Here is a 19381-nt window from a genome sequence, read left to right on the forward strand (position 1 = left end):
GTGGAGACCTGTGCCCAGAAGGGCACTTTTTCTATTTCATTATGTACTTTTTACCCTCCTAGAAATGTTGTGCTCAAAGGTATACATTTGTTGTTTAACAGTACTCAAGTGCATGTACTTTGTTTACTGTCCACACTGGCCCAGGTGACGCTGATGGACCGGTCCACAAACACCAACAACCGCACGGAGAATGACTCTGCTTCCTCTGCGCGTCCTCCATCTTCACACCGCTCCTCCACCTCCACTGACTCTCGTTCCTCTGCACCTCATTCGTTTTCACAACACTCCTCCACCTCCACTGCTCCACCCGCTGACTCCTCCACCATCACCCAAGGTTGTTATACTGTAGTTTGCCTTTATTTATTAGTTGAATTTTTTCCCTGTTCAGGTTTGCTTTGTTTTTGTTTCATTTCAGTTAAACGGTGGGGTGAAGTCATATATTTTTGTTATTTTTTGTTTTTGTTTAGAGCATTATATTCTGATAGTAATCATTGTTATGGACTAGTGTTTATAAAGTTTAACAGATGCCTAAAAAATATTTTTCATTAGTTAGCTCAGTTTTTTCACCAAAGGAAACTAAATAAAAACTATAGCTATGACAGATGACAAAAACGTCAATATATAACTTAGTTTTAAGCACATTAAAAACTAGACAAAGTCATCATGGGTGTGCGTGGGTGTCACAGACCAAACACAGCTGCGTTGTGAGCTTGTAGATGAATTGTAGATTCATTGGCTATGAACATCAGCCATTTCATCTGTATCACGGCCCTCCAAAAATGGATTTCAGTGGAGTAAATCAACGGTAGATTTAGTCGACTAAAATCATATGATATTTACTCAACTAAATCCATTAAAGATTAAACATTTCACATGACTAAAATATTACTAAAACTATGCGGAATTGTACTCAAAAGACTATGAGTTAAACTATATCACAATGTGCTTATTCCAAATCTGACAATGCCGCCCAGCAGCGCCGCAGGGCCGCCAGCCGTGGACGGCGCTCAGCGGGGCAGCCTCAGTGCAGAGCGCGGCCCTTAGAGGAGCTCCGAAGCAGGGCAGGCCAGCCAGCGGCCCTGACGACGAGCTGACCACAGAGGCTCCGGCCTGGAGAGGCACCCTCCTGGAGGGCTCCAGGAGGGGTCCCGCGTGTCCTGGAGGTACGCAGCACATCCAGCAGGAGATCCAGCAGGACCTGAGGCGAGAGCAGGAGCTCAGGGAGGCCAGGGAGCTGTCCATGGACGGATCGACCCCCCTGGACCGGGCGTCTGTGTCTGTGTCCCCCTATGGACTTCCCCTGGAACGGGCGTCTGTGTCTGTGTCCCCCTATGGACTTCCCCTGGACCGGGCGTCTGTGTCTGTGTCCCCCTATGGACCCCCCCTGGACCGGGCGTCTGTGACTGTGTCCCCCTATGGACCACCCCTGGACCGGGCGTCTGTGTCTGTGTCCCCCTATGGACCCCCCCTGGCCCGGGCGTCTGTGACTGTGTCCCCCTATGGACATCCCCTGGACCGGGCGTCTGTGACTGTGTCCCCCTATGGACCCCCCCTGGACCGAGCGTCTGTGTCCCCCTATGGACCTCCCCTGGACCGGACGGGCCAAGGTTCAGAAGCCTCGTCTTCTGCTCTGCCCCAAGGTTATTCATTGTTATATGTTTCAGAATCATTCCATCAGTTTTGAGTTTTGTTTTGGTTAGATTCTTTTGTTTGTTTGAATTTGTTTCCTAATTTGGTTTATTTTTTTATATTGTTTTTCTAGGGGATAAAATGCTTTTGTTTATTTTTTGGTTTAGTTTTTATAAATGTTTATATTAGTCTTAGTTGTATTTATTTATCATAATAAGGTTAGTTCTGTTTGAGTTATTTTGTTAAGTTTCAATAAGCTCTATGCACAGCAGACACATAATACACATTGGAAAGAAGTTGGGCCTCTATCCACACTTTTCCTGGGCTGTGTGTGCTCCACTTCCTGTCGATTTGATCCCATGAAATCCAATGAAACTGGTCAGATGACCAATGATATCCAATGAAATCAACAGGAAGTGGAGCACACACAGCCCAGTAACGTGTGGCTAGCTTCCTTCCTCTCTTCTAGTCAAACAGAGTCAGGGTGCTGCTATTGTTGCGTGCTGGCTCACTGGAAACACTTTGAGACACACCAGTGGGTCTTAAAGTGTGGTCCAGGGACCCTCATGGTTCCTTGATGGGTTTCAAATGGTCCCTTACGGCATATCAAGGCCCATTTTATTCAGGAGCCACGGGCCACCATTTGATGACATTTAGCCTCTCAGATCCAAAACACAAAATTGTTGTTATTGTTGGATAAGATTTCGGCCACATGTCCATGCTGTATTGATGTGGTGACACAGGAGAGATAACAGGAAAACGCTGATCAAAATAAATAAATATTCTACATTCTCTATTATTGTGTAGACTTCTTGGAAATTAAGCAATGCAGATGTTTAACTTTAATTTAACTCTTGAGAGCGTAAAATGATGGACCCTTATTGGATCTTTAACTATTGACAGGGTAACATGAAACCATTTGGTTACCAACTCTCCATCATTTCTCTGGGGACCACCTGGAACCTGCTCAAGGACTACAGGTGGTCCCCGGACCACCTGTAGTTGCTTGTCCTTGAAATTAAAACATTTTGAGAACCACTGTGCTACACTAAACGGAACATAGCCTTAATCAGTATAATTGGTAACACCTTGGCTTAGCCCAATTTCATTCCGATATGGAGGTTATTTCAGTTACAGTGTAGTTCAAATGTGTGTTATTTCTATAATAGCCCTACTCTGTCCACAGATGGACACATGGAACGGGTGGGACCGGGTTCATCATCATCATCCTCTTCATCATCATCATCATCATCATCATCTCCATCTCAGAGACAGAACTCTACCCAGAATGCATCAGTGGTCCAGGAGCAGACTGTGTTCTTCAGTCCAACCCCTCTGGTGGAGCAGGTACTCTTCTGCTTTTAAAACACATTACCCGCCATTTATTTTTGGACCAGACTGCTTATACTGTATTATGAGACGATTCTAAGATGACCCATATATTTCCCATAGAGGGGATGAATGAGTGACGTCAGGACTTGGCACTGGATAAAGGTTCTTCTCTTATCTTGTCTTATCCAGGCAACCAAGATGGCCGTCAGACAGTTCTACCCACCTTCTCCACGTATGAAAACAGGTCAGCCATTTTCACATTGTGATATGACATAATTAGCACGCACGAACGAACGCACGCACGCACACACACACACACACACACACACACACACACACACACACACACACACACACACACACACACACACGACTTTATTGATTTTTATTGATGTCTTTTATTGGCAAGAATGCATCCATTGGTCCTTTATGACAAGCTGTGTGTAAAAGGAAAGGAGTGAATGAGAGGACCAAAGTTATTCTGTTATAAACGAGTAGTTCGCCCCCCAAAAAATATTATTTTCTTGAAGTCTTTTCTCGCGTTGAAGTCATGGAGATGTTTTTGTTTTGTTTTGTTTGTTTTTGTTACATCCCAATAAGCCAATAATCTCTGTTGAGTCATCAAATTATTGGCTTAGGAATGCAACAAAAACCTCTACATTTTTTGAAGAAAAATGAAAAAGAGGGTTTAATTACTTCATTTAAATAAATGTCAATGTATTTTAAATAGTTACTACAGTGTATCGATTTCAAATCATTGAATCATATCGTATCGCCATAGTGAACCAATATCGTACATGTATCGTATTGTCAACCATGTATCGCGATACGTATCGTATCGCTGTTAAAATCGTTACACCCCTAATAATTTGTTGTTTTTTTTGGTTGAACTACTCCTCTGATTAGCTTCTGGGCTCAGGTATCAATACCTCAATATAGAACTACTCCATCACAAGTAAAACATAGCAAAGGTATTGCATTCATTTTACTTGAGTAAAAGATGATGAGAAGCACAGGTTGGCGCCAATAGAGCGAGCGTTATAAGCCGTCGCTATAGAGCGTTGCAGTCCCGCCCCCTTTCAGAACGACGAGTGGCCCAGGAAATGATTCTCCATTAATTTTTTCCATAGAAAGTATTTATATAAAGACGGTTAGCCTACGCCGCGGACAAAGCCAACTCGGATCGTGACAAATCATGACAACAAACACAATATTTTGAGCCGATCAAATAATTTGAAAGAAGAAAATAAAGGCAGGATACAACACTTTGTTTTGTTTTTCTTCTTACTAATTATTGGAGTACCACAAAATAAAACCATTTCTGTGTCAAAAGTAATGAACAAACGATGCTATACAAATGCTCAAACATTGGCCAAATTGTCAAATATTACATAAGAAAGAGGCAAACATTTTGAAAATAGCCAATCTACATACTCACAAGCCTCCAGCTGGGAGGCATTGTGATGTAGATTGTCTAAATGTATAATTCCAAGTGCTTGTCAGGTGTTATAAATGGAATGGAAGTGGAATAAATTAAAAATGTATTCACACAGAATAAGTATATGGGTCGCAGCTTTAATTAAAGCATGAATTAACACAGTGCAGAAGTAATAGACATGCTCTTGGACTGAGGGTTTAGAAAGATTTTCAATTTCAAAATAAGACAAAGACAGAAGTTGAATGACCTTGACCTTGATAAGGGGTGGCAGTGGCTCAGGGTTCGAGTGACCGGATAGGAACCGCAAGGTTCCCAGTTCAAACCCGGGCTTCACCAGAGTTAGTGTCGAAGTGTTATTGAGCAAGACTCTGAACCCCCAATAATTGCTCCCGATGTGCAGGTTGGTGCCTTGTATGGTTTCCGCCGCCCTCGGTGTATGAATGTGTGTGTGAATGGGTGAATGTAATGCACATCTATATAAAGCGCCTTGGATAAAGGCCCTATAAATGTAACCATTTACCATTTTTTATTATCTATCTCTAAATAGGCAATAACATGAATTATGTTCATTTCTTTCATTATTTCTTTAGACGTCCTCAACGGTGCATCACCTGTCTCCTCTCGCCCACCTGTCCGTCTGCCCTCCGTCTCCATGGTTACTGCCCAGCCCTGGGGCCTCGCCCGGCCCACCTCCCCTGTGATTGGCCGATCTGTGGCTCCCCCTTTCTCCATCCCCAATTCCGCCCCCCGAGCAGAGCTATGGAGCAGCCCTAGTAGCAGTATCATTGCTACTGATACTACTGATGATAGTAATACTAATACTAGTAGTGTTACTACTACTAATATTACTACTACGAATGCTAGTATTAGTAGCAGCCAGGCACAGAAGGGGTTAACAGAGACGTTGCTGGAGGATTATGAAGAGAGGAGGGTGAAACAGAGAATGGAAGAAAGCTCTGTGAGTTCATTCATTCATTCACTCACTCACTCACTCACTCACTCACTCACTCACTCACTCACTCACTCACTCATTGATTCTCTGTCTCGTTATTAGTCTTTCCATAATCTAGCTTGCTGTTTAGCAGAAATGGGAATTACAAAAATAGGTTTTTAAAGATGTAACATTTTTAATACATTTCCATGAACGGAAATGATGAACCGATGACAGCTTCCTCTTTTCCGGCTTTTTGGGAGGTGCAGTTCCAGACTCTAGCCTTTATAGCATCCGGAGATGAGATTGTGGAATGGTTGTCATTGTGAAATGACGGCATCAATGTGTGTGCTCTTGTGTTTTGTTCAGTATGCAGGAATCCAGCCTACTGACTCTGTCAACAATGAGGTGAGGTCTGTCTGTCTGTCTGTCTGTCTGTCTGTCTGTCTGTCTGTCTGTCTGTCTGTCTGTCTGTCTGTCTGTCTGTCTGTCTGTCTGTCTGTCTGTCTGTCTGTCTGAATGATGAATAAGTGCAGATGATTATCTTGTTGGTGAGCATGGAGAGAAAAACTAATACTAATTATAATACTAATAATGTTTCTTCTCGTCCAGGTCTTAGAGGCCACTCGTGTCATCAGACATAAGAACCACCGCGCCCTGCAGTGGGAGGCGGGCTCGTATGCCAACCAGGATGCCAACCAGTAGACTACAGTATGCCAACCAGTAGACTACAGTATGCCAACCAGTAGACTACAGTATGCCAACCAGGATGCCAACCAGTAGACTACAGTATGCCAATCAGGATGCCAACCAGTAGACTACAGGATGCCAACCAGGATGCCAACCAGTAGACTACAGTATGCCAACCAGGATGCCAACCAGTAGACTACAGTATGCCAACCAGGATGCCAACCAGTAGACTACAGTATGCCAATCAGGATGCCAACCAGTAGACTACAGTATGCCAACCAGGATGCCAACCAGTAGACTGCAGTATGCCAACCAGTAGACTGCAGTATGCCAACCAGGATGCCAACCAGTAGACTGCAGTATGCCAACCAGGATGCCAACCAGTAGACTACAGTATGCCAACCAGGATGCCAACCAGTAGACTACAGGATGCCAACCAGGATGCCAACCAGTAGACTACAGTATGCCAACCAGGATGCCAACCAGTAGACTACAGTATGCCAACCAGGATGCCAACCAGTAGACTGCAGTATGCCAACCAGGATGCCAACCAGTAGACTACAGTATGCCAACCAGGATGCCAACCAGTAGACTACAGGATGCCAACCAGGATGCCAACCAGTAGACTACAGTATGCCAACCAGTAGACTACAGTATGCCAACCAGTAGACTACAGGATGCCAACCAGGATGCCAACCAGTAGACTACAGTATGCCAACCAGTAGACTACAGTATGCCAACCAGTAGACTACAGTATGCCAATCAGGATGCCAACCAGTAGACTACAGTATGCCAACCAGGATGCCAACCAGTAGACTACAGTATGCCAACCAGGATGCCAACCAGTAGACTACAGTATGCCAACCAGTAGACTGCAGTATGCCAACCAGTAGACCAGGATGCCAACCAGTAGACTGCAGTATGCCAACCAGTAGACCAGGATGCCAACCAGTAGACTGCAGTATGCCAACCAGTAGACCAGGATGCCAACCAGTAGACTACATTATGCCAACCAGTAGACCAGGATGCCAACCAGTAGACTACATTATGCCAACCAGTAGACTACATTATGCCAACCAGGATGCCAACCAGTAGACTACATTATGCCAACCAGTAGACTACATTATGCCAACCAGTAGACCAGGATGCCAACCAGTAGACTACATTATGCCAACCAGTAGACTACATTATGCCAACCAGGATGCCAACCAGTAGACTACATTATGCCAACCAGTAGACTACATTATGCCAACCAGTAGACCAGGATGCCAACCAGTAGACTACATTATGCCAACCAGTAGACTACATTATGCCAACCAGTAGACTACATTATGCCAACCAGTAGACCAGGATGCCAACCAGTAGACTACATTATGCCAACCAGTAGATCAGGATGCCAACCATGCTGGCACTAGAGCTCTTCACTGGTCCAAAATGACGGAACAGAACCCCAATGGAAATGTTATCCGAGATCCAAGTGGTCCCGTATTTTTTTTCTTTTCTTTTTAAGACAAACCTGGACTCTAATTGAACCCATTAGATTCATTGTGAGATCTTTAATACAGGCTCAGACTGCTAGGAATTGTCGCGTGGCCGGACTGTTGCCTGCCACAATGTTCAAAAGCTTCCGTCCTACAGTCTGGAGCAACGGAAGCTCTGGAAATGATCTGGGGACTTTTCGTCTTTACAGATTTGTCCTAATATAAATCAAAATTATCAAATTCTAAATAGCTTGCTGCTTATCACAGACCTATTTTTATGGGTGACGAGGGAATACCCCTTTTTAAATGTTCCTTCATTTTAAGTTATCATTATTTCAAAAGATTACTAGAAAAAAATATTTATTTTTGAGAAATGCAAAGAATATATATATAATAATATATTTTTCAAATCTATCAAAAAAAAAGTCTAAATAATTCCATAAATGTTCAAAGGATAATCAAAGAAAATCCATGAATAAACATTTAAGAAATAGTTAAAATAGCAGAGCTAACGCAGCGTGCGTTGTGCTGCGAGCTTGTACGTAGATCGGCCATTTTCACTATAGTTTGGGTCCTGAGGAGACATACATTTTCTCTTTTGGGTCTCGTGCTTAAAAGGTTTGGGAACCACCGGTCTAATCATCGTACAGCACTTCAAATTGTTCTCCTGATCGGCACCGAGTAGATCTCTTCTAGGATCCACTCACACGGAAAGATAAACCCTGGGATAACAGAACCTGAACCGACACGGACCATAATTGACCGTAATGAAACACTGATCTCCAGGGCTCGGGTATTGTCAGGTATGTTGGGTACGGTATTGGTGGAGACCCGTGAAGACATCTAGTCGGTATGCCAACCAATAAGGACTGTGGAACCCATGGAACGTCCCTGCAGTGGGAGGCACACCAATGTGCCAATGTGGTTACTGGGTGTTTTAACTTGGGTGGTGAATAGTGGCTGGACATAGAGGGTGGTTCCCAGCTTTGAATTTGTGTAAATTAATGATTATTTTAGCAGGTTGTTGCTCTGAAAGACAATTCATGTGAAATAAATAACGATAATAAAAAGGTTTGTAATTCCTCCTTGGCCCTGATTCTAACCAGCTGTGTTTTCATAACCTTTGTAATAAATGTTAACACTCCAACTTTAAGTCTGAAGAGTTGACCTCTGCTCTGACCCCTGTAATGACTCACCAACTACTACACTCATAATTGATGTGCAAATGAATAAAGATATGCAAGTATAAATCTAGATGAGCTGTTTGGTTTTGCTAGATGCATTTCTAAGAGACGGCGTGTATTTTTACTTAGAAAGCTGCAGACTGGGTATCTGGGTGGCGCCGTCTCTGTGAAGACTGGGGTTTGATTCTGCCACCGTTCCACTTGCTTGGCAGGAACACAGTAGACGGTGTTGGCTGGTGGGAAGCCGGCTATGGAGGGTGATCTCTGTCACTGCACTAGTAGTGGGGGTGCATACGACAACACCGTCGCTCCCGACATGCGTGGCCGGTTAAAACTATAACCCGTAGCTCCGGACATACGTGGCAAGTTAAAATGAACCTGTGGCAGGTTAAAACTAACCCGTGGCTTCCTGTGAGGTTAGGGTTTTGGAGTAGGGTAGGGTGTCTGACCAATGCCTGTCGGACTGTTAATACAATACATCGGACCAAACACATGCTCCCAAGTCTCAGTCTAGACTCTAGACCTAGAGCATGTTGGCCAGTAAAGTTATTTTAATATATTACTGTAATATTATTACCCAGTAAAGAGTGTAGTGTAAGGTATTACTTGACCCAAAACAGTAATATTATTATTATTGTGTATGAAATAGTACATCAAATTGACACACACACACACACACACACACACACACACACGTTCGGACGGACAGGCAGGAGGGAATACATTGTCTCGCCACGCCTTCAGCTTGGCAGAGACAATGAGTGTCACTCCAGTTGACACATGCTGATGTCCGGAGCAGAACTTTGCATTGACAAGGTGAGTCCATGGTTCATGACTTCACACTGCCTTTTGTTGTCTCAACAGGCTGCTGATGAATGTATGTGTGGTGATGGTTTCTACATCACTGAGAACCACATCCATCATTGTTTGAATGCCACCGCTCATCTAAACACTGATGATGACCAGGTGCAGCCCTTCAAAGCCTCAGCGCACCCTTTAGGAAAATATATACGCACAACTCTTGCACAACATATAGATTAAATGGATATAGCGCCTATGCCGTGTTAATTTTGACAGCACATTTTGATTTAGTTTTTAGGCATATATCTGCTATATCTTGTGCCACTCCTTATTGCCATTTTTTATTCTTACGATTTTAAAACATTTTAAAATAGTTCAAGTAGCTGATCTACAAGCTCACAACGTGTCGATGTAGATTGGCTAGTTTTAAAATAGTCAAAAACGACAAATACGTTTAGAGATAAGGGGTAAGGGGTGGCGCAAGATAGAGCCCATAGTATTTTTAATAAATAAAGCGAAATGTGAAATGTATGGGTTAAACAAATTGTTGACACTTTGTTTGTTGTTGCCCAACTAGGTTATCTAACCAAGGCTGTTGGAACCCTGCTAAAGTTTGTATGACGTATGGGTGATTAAATATACATTTACATGGCATAACCATGAAAATAAATATGAAAATGTGTGCAGGTGTACACAAAGCAATAGAGTGGAAGGAATGGAAGGAAATGGTTAGAGGAGGCATAGAGTAGAGTACATCATTTGGAGGATTTGCTCTCAGGAAGACAGAGACTGTCTGAAGAAGAGACTTCACCAAACCACCTGATTCAGACTTCAGAGATCTGAGACACTTTGCTGGTGTCTGAGACGTGAGTTCACTTTAACCTTGTTTTCATTGTTCATTAGAATACTTGTTTTCTGGTCACTAAACTGCCTCCCCCTGGCCAGCCGGGGCGCCTGATGGAGGGGAAAGGAACTCCCCCCTGTCAGGTGTAAAGGAGCAACTTGGACACTCAGGCATGAAGGAAGCATGAGTTCAAGTCCGTTGCTCTCCCCTTGTCCCCCATATATGGGGACTAGGTTGGTGGAGGGTGTGTAGAGCCCAGGATCACATTATTGACACAGGGGTGAAAAATGGGTTACAAAATCGTGGGATAAAAAAATATATATATATAAATAAATAAAAAAGAATACTTGTTTTCAGAAGAATGTAATTTAACTGTAGCCTACTCAAATCCAGCCATTAACTCGTACTCCTCTGAACCAGTTGCCGTGTTTCTCACAGTCTAAGATGAATATCACTCTGGAAAATGGGACCAACTCCTCCATCCCCTTCATATCCTCAGAAAACGTTACCTATACATTTATATGCAACTAGTTCAAATTGCTTGGTATTTCTCAGGTACAAAGCTCTAAGGTACAGGCGGCCTAGCTGTTGCTGTGTTGTCTGGCTGATGGTGCTTGCCGTCAGCTCAATTTATTTTTGGTCACAAAGGGTGTTGTGTTACATTACATCTCTCTCTGCTTTGATTTGGTTTGCATTTCCCTGATGTCTTTCTGCTGCCTCTCGGTCCTCAGAGCTCTGAAACAGCATGGACCAGGAGAAGGACAGAGGGACGGTGCGGATGGGAACGACATGAAGAGAAGTAGGGCTTTCAAAATCATTCTGACCAGCTTGATATTAATGTTAGTGACTACAATGAGCTATTCTACTCTTTCTATACTACTGTGTTATTCTGTCCCATTTGCTACAGTCATTGCACGCATAATAACCATGATGACATGGTTATTTCATCCTTTGCTCTACATTCACAAAGCTGGGAAACTGCATTGTTTCAAGAGGTTCTCTCATTATTGAATTAGCCCGCTCATCATGGTACGGAAAACTGTATTTTGAAAATTACAAAGAAACCTTATAGGCCTAATTATGAACGTTTTTGTCTCTGTCTTTTAAAAACTGTTTCTTACTCCTCAAGTTGACATTTGGTACTTTATTTGAAACTCTTGTTAGTGAATATTTAATCATCAGATCAAATATTACACGCCTCCACCAGGGGGCGAAAGGCATTAAGGCCACAGCTCCTGTGTTGCGCATGTTGACACACGTTGACCAGTTTTTCCATCAGTTCTTCCTGTTGACGTGACGTTTCTCATAAACGAAGACGGTCTCACAACAAAGGAGGTCAAAATGTCTCATAAAAGTAGTTAACATGTCTGTTAGCGGAGTTAAAATGTATCTTAAAGGTGGAAAAACGCGTCAAATGTTGTCTGTACGGCTGGAGGTAAATGGACACATGACGTCGGTGGGAGAGGAGATATTGTGTGTTTTGGAGAAACACACAAGCAGTGATGTTTGTCGGGTCAGAGTGTTTGTGTTGGAGCGCCTTAGTGCTGCCGCACAGTTCATGTGCAGCCTGTTCCAGAGAGAGATGGAGACACTATACACTGCTGCAGGTGATGTGTGTGTGTGTGTGTGTGTGTGTGTGTGTGTGTGTGTGTGTGTCTGTCTGTCTGTCTGTCTGTCTGTCTGTCTGTCTGTCTGTCTGTCTGTCTGTCTGTCTGTCTGTCTGTCTGTCTGTCTGTCTGTCTGTCTGTCTGTCTGTCTGTGTGTGTGTGTGTGTGTGTGTGTGTGTGTGTGTGTGTGTGTGTGTGTGTTTGATTGATTGATTGAAATATTTATTAACAGTTTGTAGAATTTACAGTACATTTTAAGCACAAACTCAATACAAAGACTGTCAACTGTGAGTGGACGACCCAATTAAGCATTACACTTGTTTACAACAGGGTCCACATTGTTCAATTCATGTGTGTCTGTGTTATTGGAATTAATAATGTATTTCGCCACAGACGGACCACCATCAGAAAATATGTTGTTAAACCTATTCAAGATTCAAGATTTTGTCAAATTGTCTTCAAGAGTTTTTGAAAATAGCAGTAACAACAAGCTCACAACGTGTCACATTGTGGATCCGCTATGTTCAGCCAAAGTGTATCTAGGTTTAAAGTGGTTAAACTGATTAGGGATGCACCAATATGGAAATTCTTGGCAGATGCCGATTTTTAAAATAATAATTTAGGCGATAGCCGATACTGATACTGATATTTAGTTTTTCTTTAGTTTTTCTTTCCCCCTCTTGTATTGTGCCAGGGAAACAAATGACTTCAATGCAAGAAATATATATTCAGAATCTACAGTTTGGAGCTGCAGATAAGTTCCAACATACCTACATAGCCAACGCAAATTGTATGCTTATCAACAAACGATAAAGATTGGCTACTTCCATCAGTTTTATTTGCCGATACCGATAACGGCAGATATCGGCCAATACCGATGGCAAATGGTGCATTTATATAGCGCCTTTATCCAAGGTGCTTTACATACATTGTGCATTACATTCACCCATTCATACACCGATTGCGGCGGAAGCCCATGCAGTCTAGGTCATGTTGGTAAGACCAACAGGGCACTAAAGACACCTAAGATCCAAAAAGCCCTGTTGCAATGCACTTCATGTCCGCCAAACATAATGTGGCCACTCTCAGTCTCAGATATTCGGGGATATAACATGTCAAATGTTAGCCTGATCACACATGAATTTTAATTTCGTTTCACTTCATTTTTCAGACTGAAAGCCCTCCCCATGGCAGCAGTTTATGGGATTGGCGTTGTCAAAGCGGCAGACTTCGGTGATTGGTTCATACTGGGAACAATAACTTTACATTGCATTTTATTTTGTTTTTGTTTGGTGAACGTAGGTGGAGGAATTGTCAAAAAAAAGAAGAAAGAAATAAAGAAAAGGTCTAAAGGAAAGAAGAAGACAGGTAATAAAAAAAGACAATATTGATCAATATGGAAAACAATCACAATATTTTTGCCATTTCGCCTAGCCTTACTAAATAGGATTGGGAGAACATTGATTGAAATTAATTAAATCACCCCAAATTTAGATTAGATATTTCCTGTGGGAGTGGGATGGGACAGGAGTGAAAATCCACTCCTGTGTCATCCTCAATTGACCATTTTGTTCGAGCTGCTGTGTTTTAAATGACTCAACCGAAACGTCTATGGCAACCGAGTGGAAGAAAGATACAGAAAATATCAGTTTAAAAAATAATTCTCAGCTTTTTTCTCATTTCATTTCACTAGACTTCCAGGTCTCCACAGAGGAGGTTCATGCTGAACAGCAGGAGAGAAGCTCCAGTCTGGTCCAGGAGGAACCACAACCTCCACAGATTAACGAGAGACCAGAAGAGGTTGATGGTTCAACATTGACATTGCTTGCAGTAAATAGTGTACATGATGATGAGAACAGGGAGACAGAGCCTGTAGCCGGTACCTCAACTGAACACATGAAATCACAAGCTGATGTAGAGGACTACTGTAGAACTAGTGATGACCAGCTACTCTCTTCACACTGTTCTGAATCTGACACTGAAGAGAAAGGTGAAGGTGATGATGAAAACAGAGAGATGGAGCCTCTATCCAGCACCTCAGCTGAACATATGAAAACACAAGCTGATGTAGAGGACTGTGGATCAGACCAGGTCCTCTCTTCAGACTCTTCTGAATCTGATGCTGAAATCAGTGATGACTGGGCGGACACCAGGGAAGGTCAGTCGGCTTTAAACACACTGCAATCAGGCAGTTCTGAATTTGAAGACAGTGATGATTTAAATTCACTGAAATCACACAAGACACAAAATGAGGAAGGAGACGTCGAGCTGTCTCAAGACCTGAAAACTACCTCCAAGACGAGTCACGCAGAGAAGAAAGGCTTTCTTTGTTCATATTGTGGCAAAAGGTTTACTCGAAAGTATGACGTGAAGATACACATGATGATTCATACTGGCGAAAAAGCCTGTAAATGTACAGTGTGTGGCAAACGCTTTATACGAATGTATCATCTAAAAAGACACGCAATGATTCATACAGGGGAAAATCCCTGTCAAGACCTGGAAACTAACTCCACGAAGAGTCACACAGGGAAGAAAAGCTTTCTTTGTTCATCTTGTGGCAAAAGGTTTACTCGAAAGGGTGATCTGGAGAGACACACAATGATTCATACAGGGGAAAAACCCTTTAACTGCAAAGTGTGTGGCAAAGGATTTATTCGAAAATATCATCTAAAAAGACATGCAGTGATTAATTCAAGAGAAAATTCCTTTACTTGTAAAATGTTTGGCAAAGGCTTAAGTCAAACTGGCACTATAAAAATACACATGCAACCTACAAAGGAAAAACCCTTTACTTGTGAAGTGTGTGGCAAAGGCTTTAGTGGAACTAGTGCTATAACAAGACACATGACAATTCATACAGGTGAAAAGCCTTTTACCTGTAGAGTTTGCGGAAAAACCTCTAGTCGAAAGGGCGATTTAGAAAGACACATGATGATTCATACAGGAGACAAACCCTTTACCTGTGAAGTGTGTGGCAAACGCTTTAGTGGAACTAGTGCTATAACAAAACACATGATGATTCATACAGGTGAAAAGCCTTTTACCTGTAGAGTTTGCGGAAAAACCTCTAGTCGAAAGGGCGATTTAGAAAGACACATGATGACTCACACAGGTGAAAAGCCTTTTACTTGTAGAGTTTGTGGCAAAAACTTTGGTCGACCGTACAGTTTAAAGACACACATGATGTCTCATACAGGTGAAAAGTCCTGTAATTGTAGAATTTGTGGAAAGGACTTTCGTGGAAAGGACCATCTAATAAGACATATGAGGACTCATACAGGGGAAAAACCCTTTACCTGTACAGTTTGTGGCAAAGGTTGTAGTCAAAAGGGTGATCTAAAAAGACACATGAGAACTCATGCAGTAGGAAAAAACACTTCGTTTCATTTTGTGGAAAATGTCTTGCTCTAGATCAGTGGTAACCAACCTTTTCAAGCCCAAGAGCCCATTTTATTCCCAATTGTAAGCCAAGATCTACCACTAAAACGTGTTAGAAAAACACTTGTTTTTTTGCTATTTCTGACAGGCTCAATGCATGTGCACACATCCACACAAAGACTAAAGCTTAAAGAATAAAAACTTATAGTAAATTATATTATCAATGTCAAATAATATTAAGACAAATGTATTAGAAATAAAAAATATTAGGACAAAAATACAAATAAACTTCTTTGTTGAGTTTTTTTTTAAATAAAACAAAATGCAAAGGACATGAATTGCTTTTACAGCACAATATTTTGTTTCTCATTTCAATGAATATTGACATTGGCAGATGTTCAAATGACATAGGCATAACATGACCATATATATTTGCACAGATATGGTGACATACTCTCAGGGTCAGCCCACCTTTAATGAGACTGCTGTGACTGCACTTTATCTGCAAGCGTTTTGAAATCTGGTTCATATTTAGTGATTGCCAGTCTGAGGGTGTCATTAAGATGTGAGTCAGTCATACGAGTTCATGGTAGGGCCCGACACGTTGAATACTAAACTTATTTGTAAAGTTTGAACGCCAACTTTTAACCAAACGTGGGAGAAACACTGTGCACGGCTGCATGCACAAATAAAGAGTGCACTCGCGCACGCACATGACGGATTATTATCGATCAAAACAATCCTTAGCGTCGCTTACAAAAGCATGTGTTGCACAGCATGAATGATAAGTAATCACCGACCTTTACAGCTTAGTAAATTAATAGTCTACCGTAGCTGTGTGTCAGATGTTCTGTCTGAAGCAGTCAAAGCCAAGGAGAATGTTACAATTTAATTCACAATCGAGCATCTTGCCCTGCATCGAATATCACATGATAGAACAGCAGGATAAAAACGGATAGTCTGTCTATCATCCATGCATCCATGAGCTAAGCGTCAAGCCCTGTCTAGGACCCACTTCCTTCAAAACTGTGGCTTTCTTGTTCAATAGTTAGAATCTTCAACTCTCACTGTGTCATGTTTTGACAGCGGCACTAAACATTTTGACACTTTGTCATAGTGATATTTATCCAGCCAGGTCGGTGATTACTTATCATTCATGCTGTGCAACACATGCTTTTGTAAGCGACGCTAAGGATTGTTTTGATCGATAATAATCCGTCATGTGCGAGTGCCGAGTGCACTCTTTATTTGTGCGTGCAGCCGTGCAGTGTTAAAAGTTGGCGTTCGAACTTTACAAATAATAATATTGAATAATATTCAACGTGTCGGGGACGCTATCATGCTGCGTTCACTCTGATGCTCTGTGTGCTGCCTGCGAGGGGAACAACAGACACACAGCACATGAGCACGGAGTGCTAAAAGGGGGAGGGCCGAGTGCGGTGCAGTGGAAGCAAGGGGAACAGATCTTCAAGCTGAAATGCATCGAGCCTCTACACGTTGTTAGCTTGTAGATCTGCTCTTTTTTTGCGAACGACATTCTGCTGTGTATTGGCAGTGGTGGCTGGCTGCCCATCAGTCTGACACTTCGGGATCGACTTGAAAGGTTCCCGCGAGCTACCAGTAGCTCGCGAACCCCTGGTTGGTTACCCCTGCTCTAGATGCACATCTGAATATATACTGCAAGGATTTATATTCGTTAGAAGTTGTTAGTTGAACTGTTATAAATGTTTTTTTTTATTCCAAAAAAGCCATTTGAGTTGACACATTCCAAATGTACAGTATGATCATTCATCCTAATCCACGACGACAATGCCAGTTCATAGATACTAAAGCAGAAAAATCACTCATAGAAATGTTAATTAACATGTTAAATCAATGGATTTGAATCCATACATTCAACTTGATGTTTTGACTCTGACTTCATATGAATTTCACCCACTTTGTCAATAAAGCTGAATCAGAATATGATGAAATATCAAATGATTGTGTTTTTATATTGTATATTATTATCTGTAACTCATAGGTTACTGCTAGAATAATATGAGGATATCCATAGTCAAGATTTAAAATGGCATAATACAGTACATCTTGGCAGTCTGAGCATATTATGATAGATTTTCCCATACTATTATACAAATGTTAATCTAAAAATTGGTATCAATTTTCATTTATTCACTTTGACTTACTGTACACCAAAAGACACAGATAAACTAAACTGAATATAAAATCTGTGTACTTATATAAAGCACAGACATGCTCAATTTCTTGCAAGTGATTCTTTTTCTGAGTGTTGGAGTTTGGAGATCCCTGATGTCACAATTAAACCTATTTATGGAGATCCCTGATTTCATCACTGTTGGCCAGCAACTCTACATCCGACCTCAAACCCTTAGATCTCCATATATGGATATATGTCAGAACCTGTTCTGACATTCCATATGTTGATCATTCCCCATCCATCCTTCAGGCCGATTCATACTCCTATTTTACCGCTGTTTTGGTGCTGTAGTGCCGAAATGGTTTCGGCTCGTCAGAAATTTTCAGTAGCACCGAAGAGCCGACTTTAGGACGGTACCCGCCCCCCCCCGAACCTCAAATGACGTCAAATTGTAGGCTCTACAGCGCCGAACCGACTTTTATTCTGCTCTAAAATAGGAGTATGAATCGGCCCTTCCTCTTCGATGTCTCTCTTTTGACTAATACCGTACCTGTCCATTCAATCTCTAGACGGGCCTGCCCCAAAGTTAGTAGTGCAGTCGTGCCCAGCAGCCGGCAAAAACTATAGGTTACGAAGGTAACCCCCGGTTAATTTATTAGAAAAACAAGGAAACTCGCTTTAGGAGATTGTGACATCGTAATACTCACAGAAGCATTACATTATACACTCACAGGCCAATGATTGACTGGGTTTGGGACCAACGGGAAGCCTTGACCAGCCCCTCCAGCTTGGTGGTATAAAGGCAGGCTCCACCCATTGTCCTCACTTAGACCAGTGAAACCTTCTCATGAGGCATTGCTCACAAGAAAGGCGTTTTGGCGAGTTTCCTTGCTCGTCTAATTAATTAACCGGGGTTACCTTCGTAACCTATAGTTAATTATAATTTAGACTCACAAGGAAACTCGCTTTAGGAGACGTGATACACTCCCTTATTGTTGTCACAAAGTCCAAGCCCTTTGGGCCCGACTCATCGCCTGTGAGATAAGGAGGGCCTAAGTCCTGCCCTCCAGGCAGTTAAAACCCAAATTAGTACAGCGGCATATACCCCAATACAAGAGGTATTGTGCACTTTTTCAAAAAAGCATGAAACTTCTACCATAGTTAGATGATATCATGAGGTGTCTTTTCAGATGTGGAGTCAAGTCAGATTTGACCCCTGAGGCCCGGTAGAGGTCAAATTCTAAATGGCCGCCGAAAATATTGAAAAATGCTTAACTTTGGAACCAAACACAGTAGAAGAACATTTAAGGTGTCATTTCCCACAAATTTTAGATGTACAATTCCGCCTACTGTAGGTATGTGTTCAAATGACTATATCTCATATTGACATTCAGATATTGACATTCAGTCTTTTCTAGAATGTAGAGGTATGTTCTGGCTTCAAGTATGCCAAGTTTTGAACCTCTCAGAGCTTCCATTGTGAATCTACATGACTTTAAGTGCCTCAACCTCCAGACGGACAGGCTTTATTTTTTGTTTGAGGTGTATAACTTTAAATAACAATTTCACCACTTTTGCAGTAAAATATTTTTATACAAGAATCCATTTCATGTATGGGAGGCCTTAGAGATGAGGAAAAACTATGTTGTGTTTGGTCCTACCTCCGGTAGGGGTATCTCGAAAACTAAAGCACTTTTTGACTGTTTGTTGCAGGACTAATGCTTGACACACGTTGACCAGGAAGTAGAAGGTCGTGTAGTTCTTCCTTCTTCCTGTTGACGCGAGGTTTCTCCTAAACGAAGACGGTCTCACAACACAGTAAATGTCTCATAACGGAGTTAAATGTCTCTTAAAGGAAGAAAAACGCGTCAAATGGAGTCTGTACGGCTGGAGATAAATGGACAC

General features: G+C 42.1%; 2 protein-coding genes across 2 annotated transcripts in view; both read left to right on the plus strand.

The window, feature by feature from the left end:
• Positions 1-6200, plus strand: part of misp (mitotic spindle positioning) — a 30651-nt gene extending 24451 nt beyond the window's left edge. Inside the window, exons 13-20 of the mRNA XM_083767028.1 lie at positions 145-334; positions 975-1640; positions 2816-2976; positions 3151-3205; positions 4990-5357; positions 5700-5738; positions 5943-6017; positions 6084-6200. Of these exons, the coding sequence (XP_083623154.1) occupies positions 145-334; positions 975-1640; positions 2816-2976; positions 3151-3205; positions 4990-5357; positions 5700-5738; positions 5943-6017; positions 6084-6113 (1584 nt within the window). The 3' untranslated portion in view covers positions 6114-6200. The remainder of the gene's footprint in view (positions 1-144; positions 335-974; positions 1641-2815; positions 2977-3150; positions 3206-4989; positions 5358-5699; positions 5739-5942; positions 6018-6083) is intronic.
• A 5479-nt stretch (positions 6201-11679) lies between these two features.
• The window catches only part of LOC310860072 (uncharacterized protein), a gene marked incomplete at its 3' end in the record, with an annotated part of 50463 nt that continues 42761 nt past the window's right edge, over positions 11680-19381 (plus strand). The window contains exons 1-3 of the mRNA XM_083766834.1: positions 11680-11937; positions 13240-13305; positions 13631-14095. Coding sequence (XP_083622960.1) covers positions 11694-11937; positions 13240-13305; positions 13631-14095 — 775 coding nt within the window. The 5' untranslated portion in view covers positions 11680-11693. The remainder of the gene's footprint in view (positions 11938-13239; positions 13306-13630; positions 14096-19381) is intronic.

This window comes from Protomyctophum parallelum (assembly GCF_964188405.1).
Source record: "Protomyctophum parallelum genome assembly, chromosome: 6".
NCBI lineage: Eukaryota > Metazoa > Chordata > Actinopteri > Myctophiformes > Myctophidae > Protomyctophum > Protomyctophum parallelum.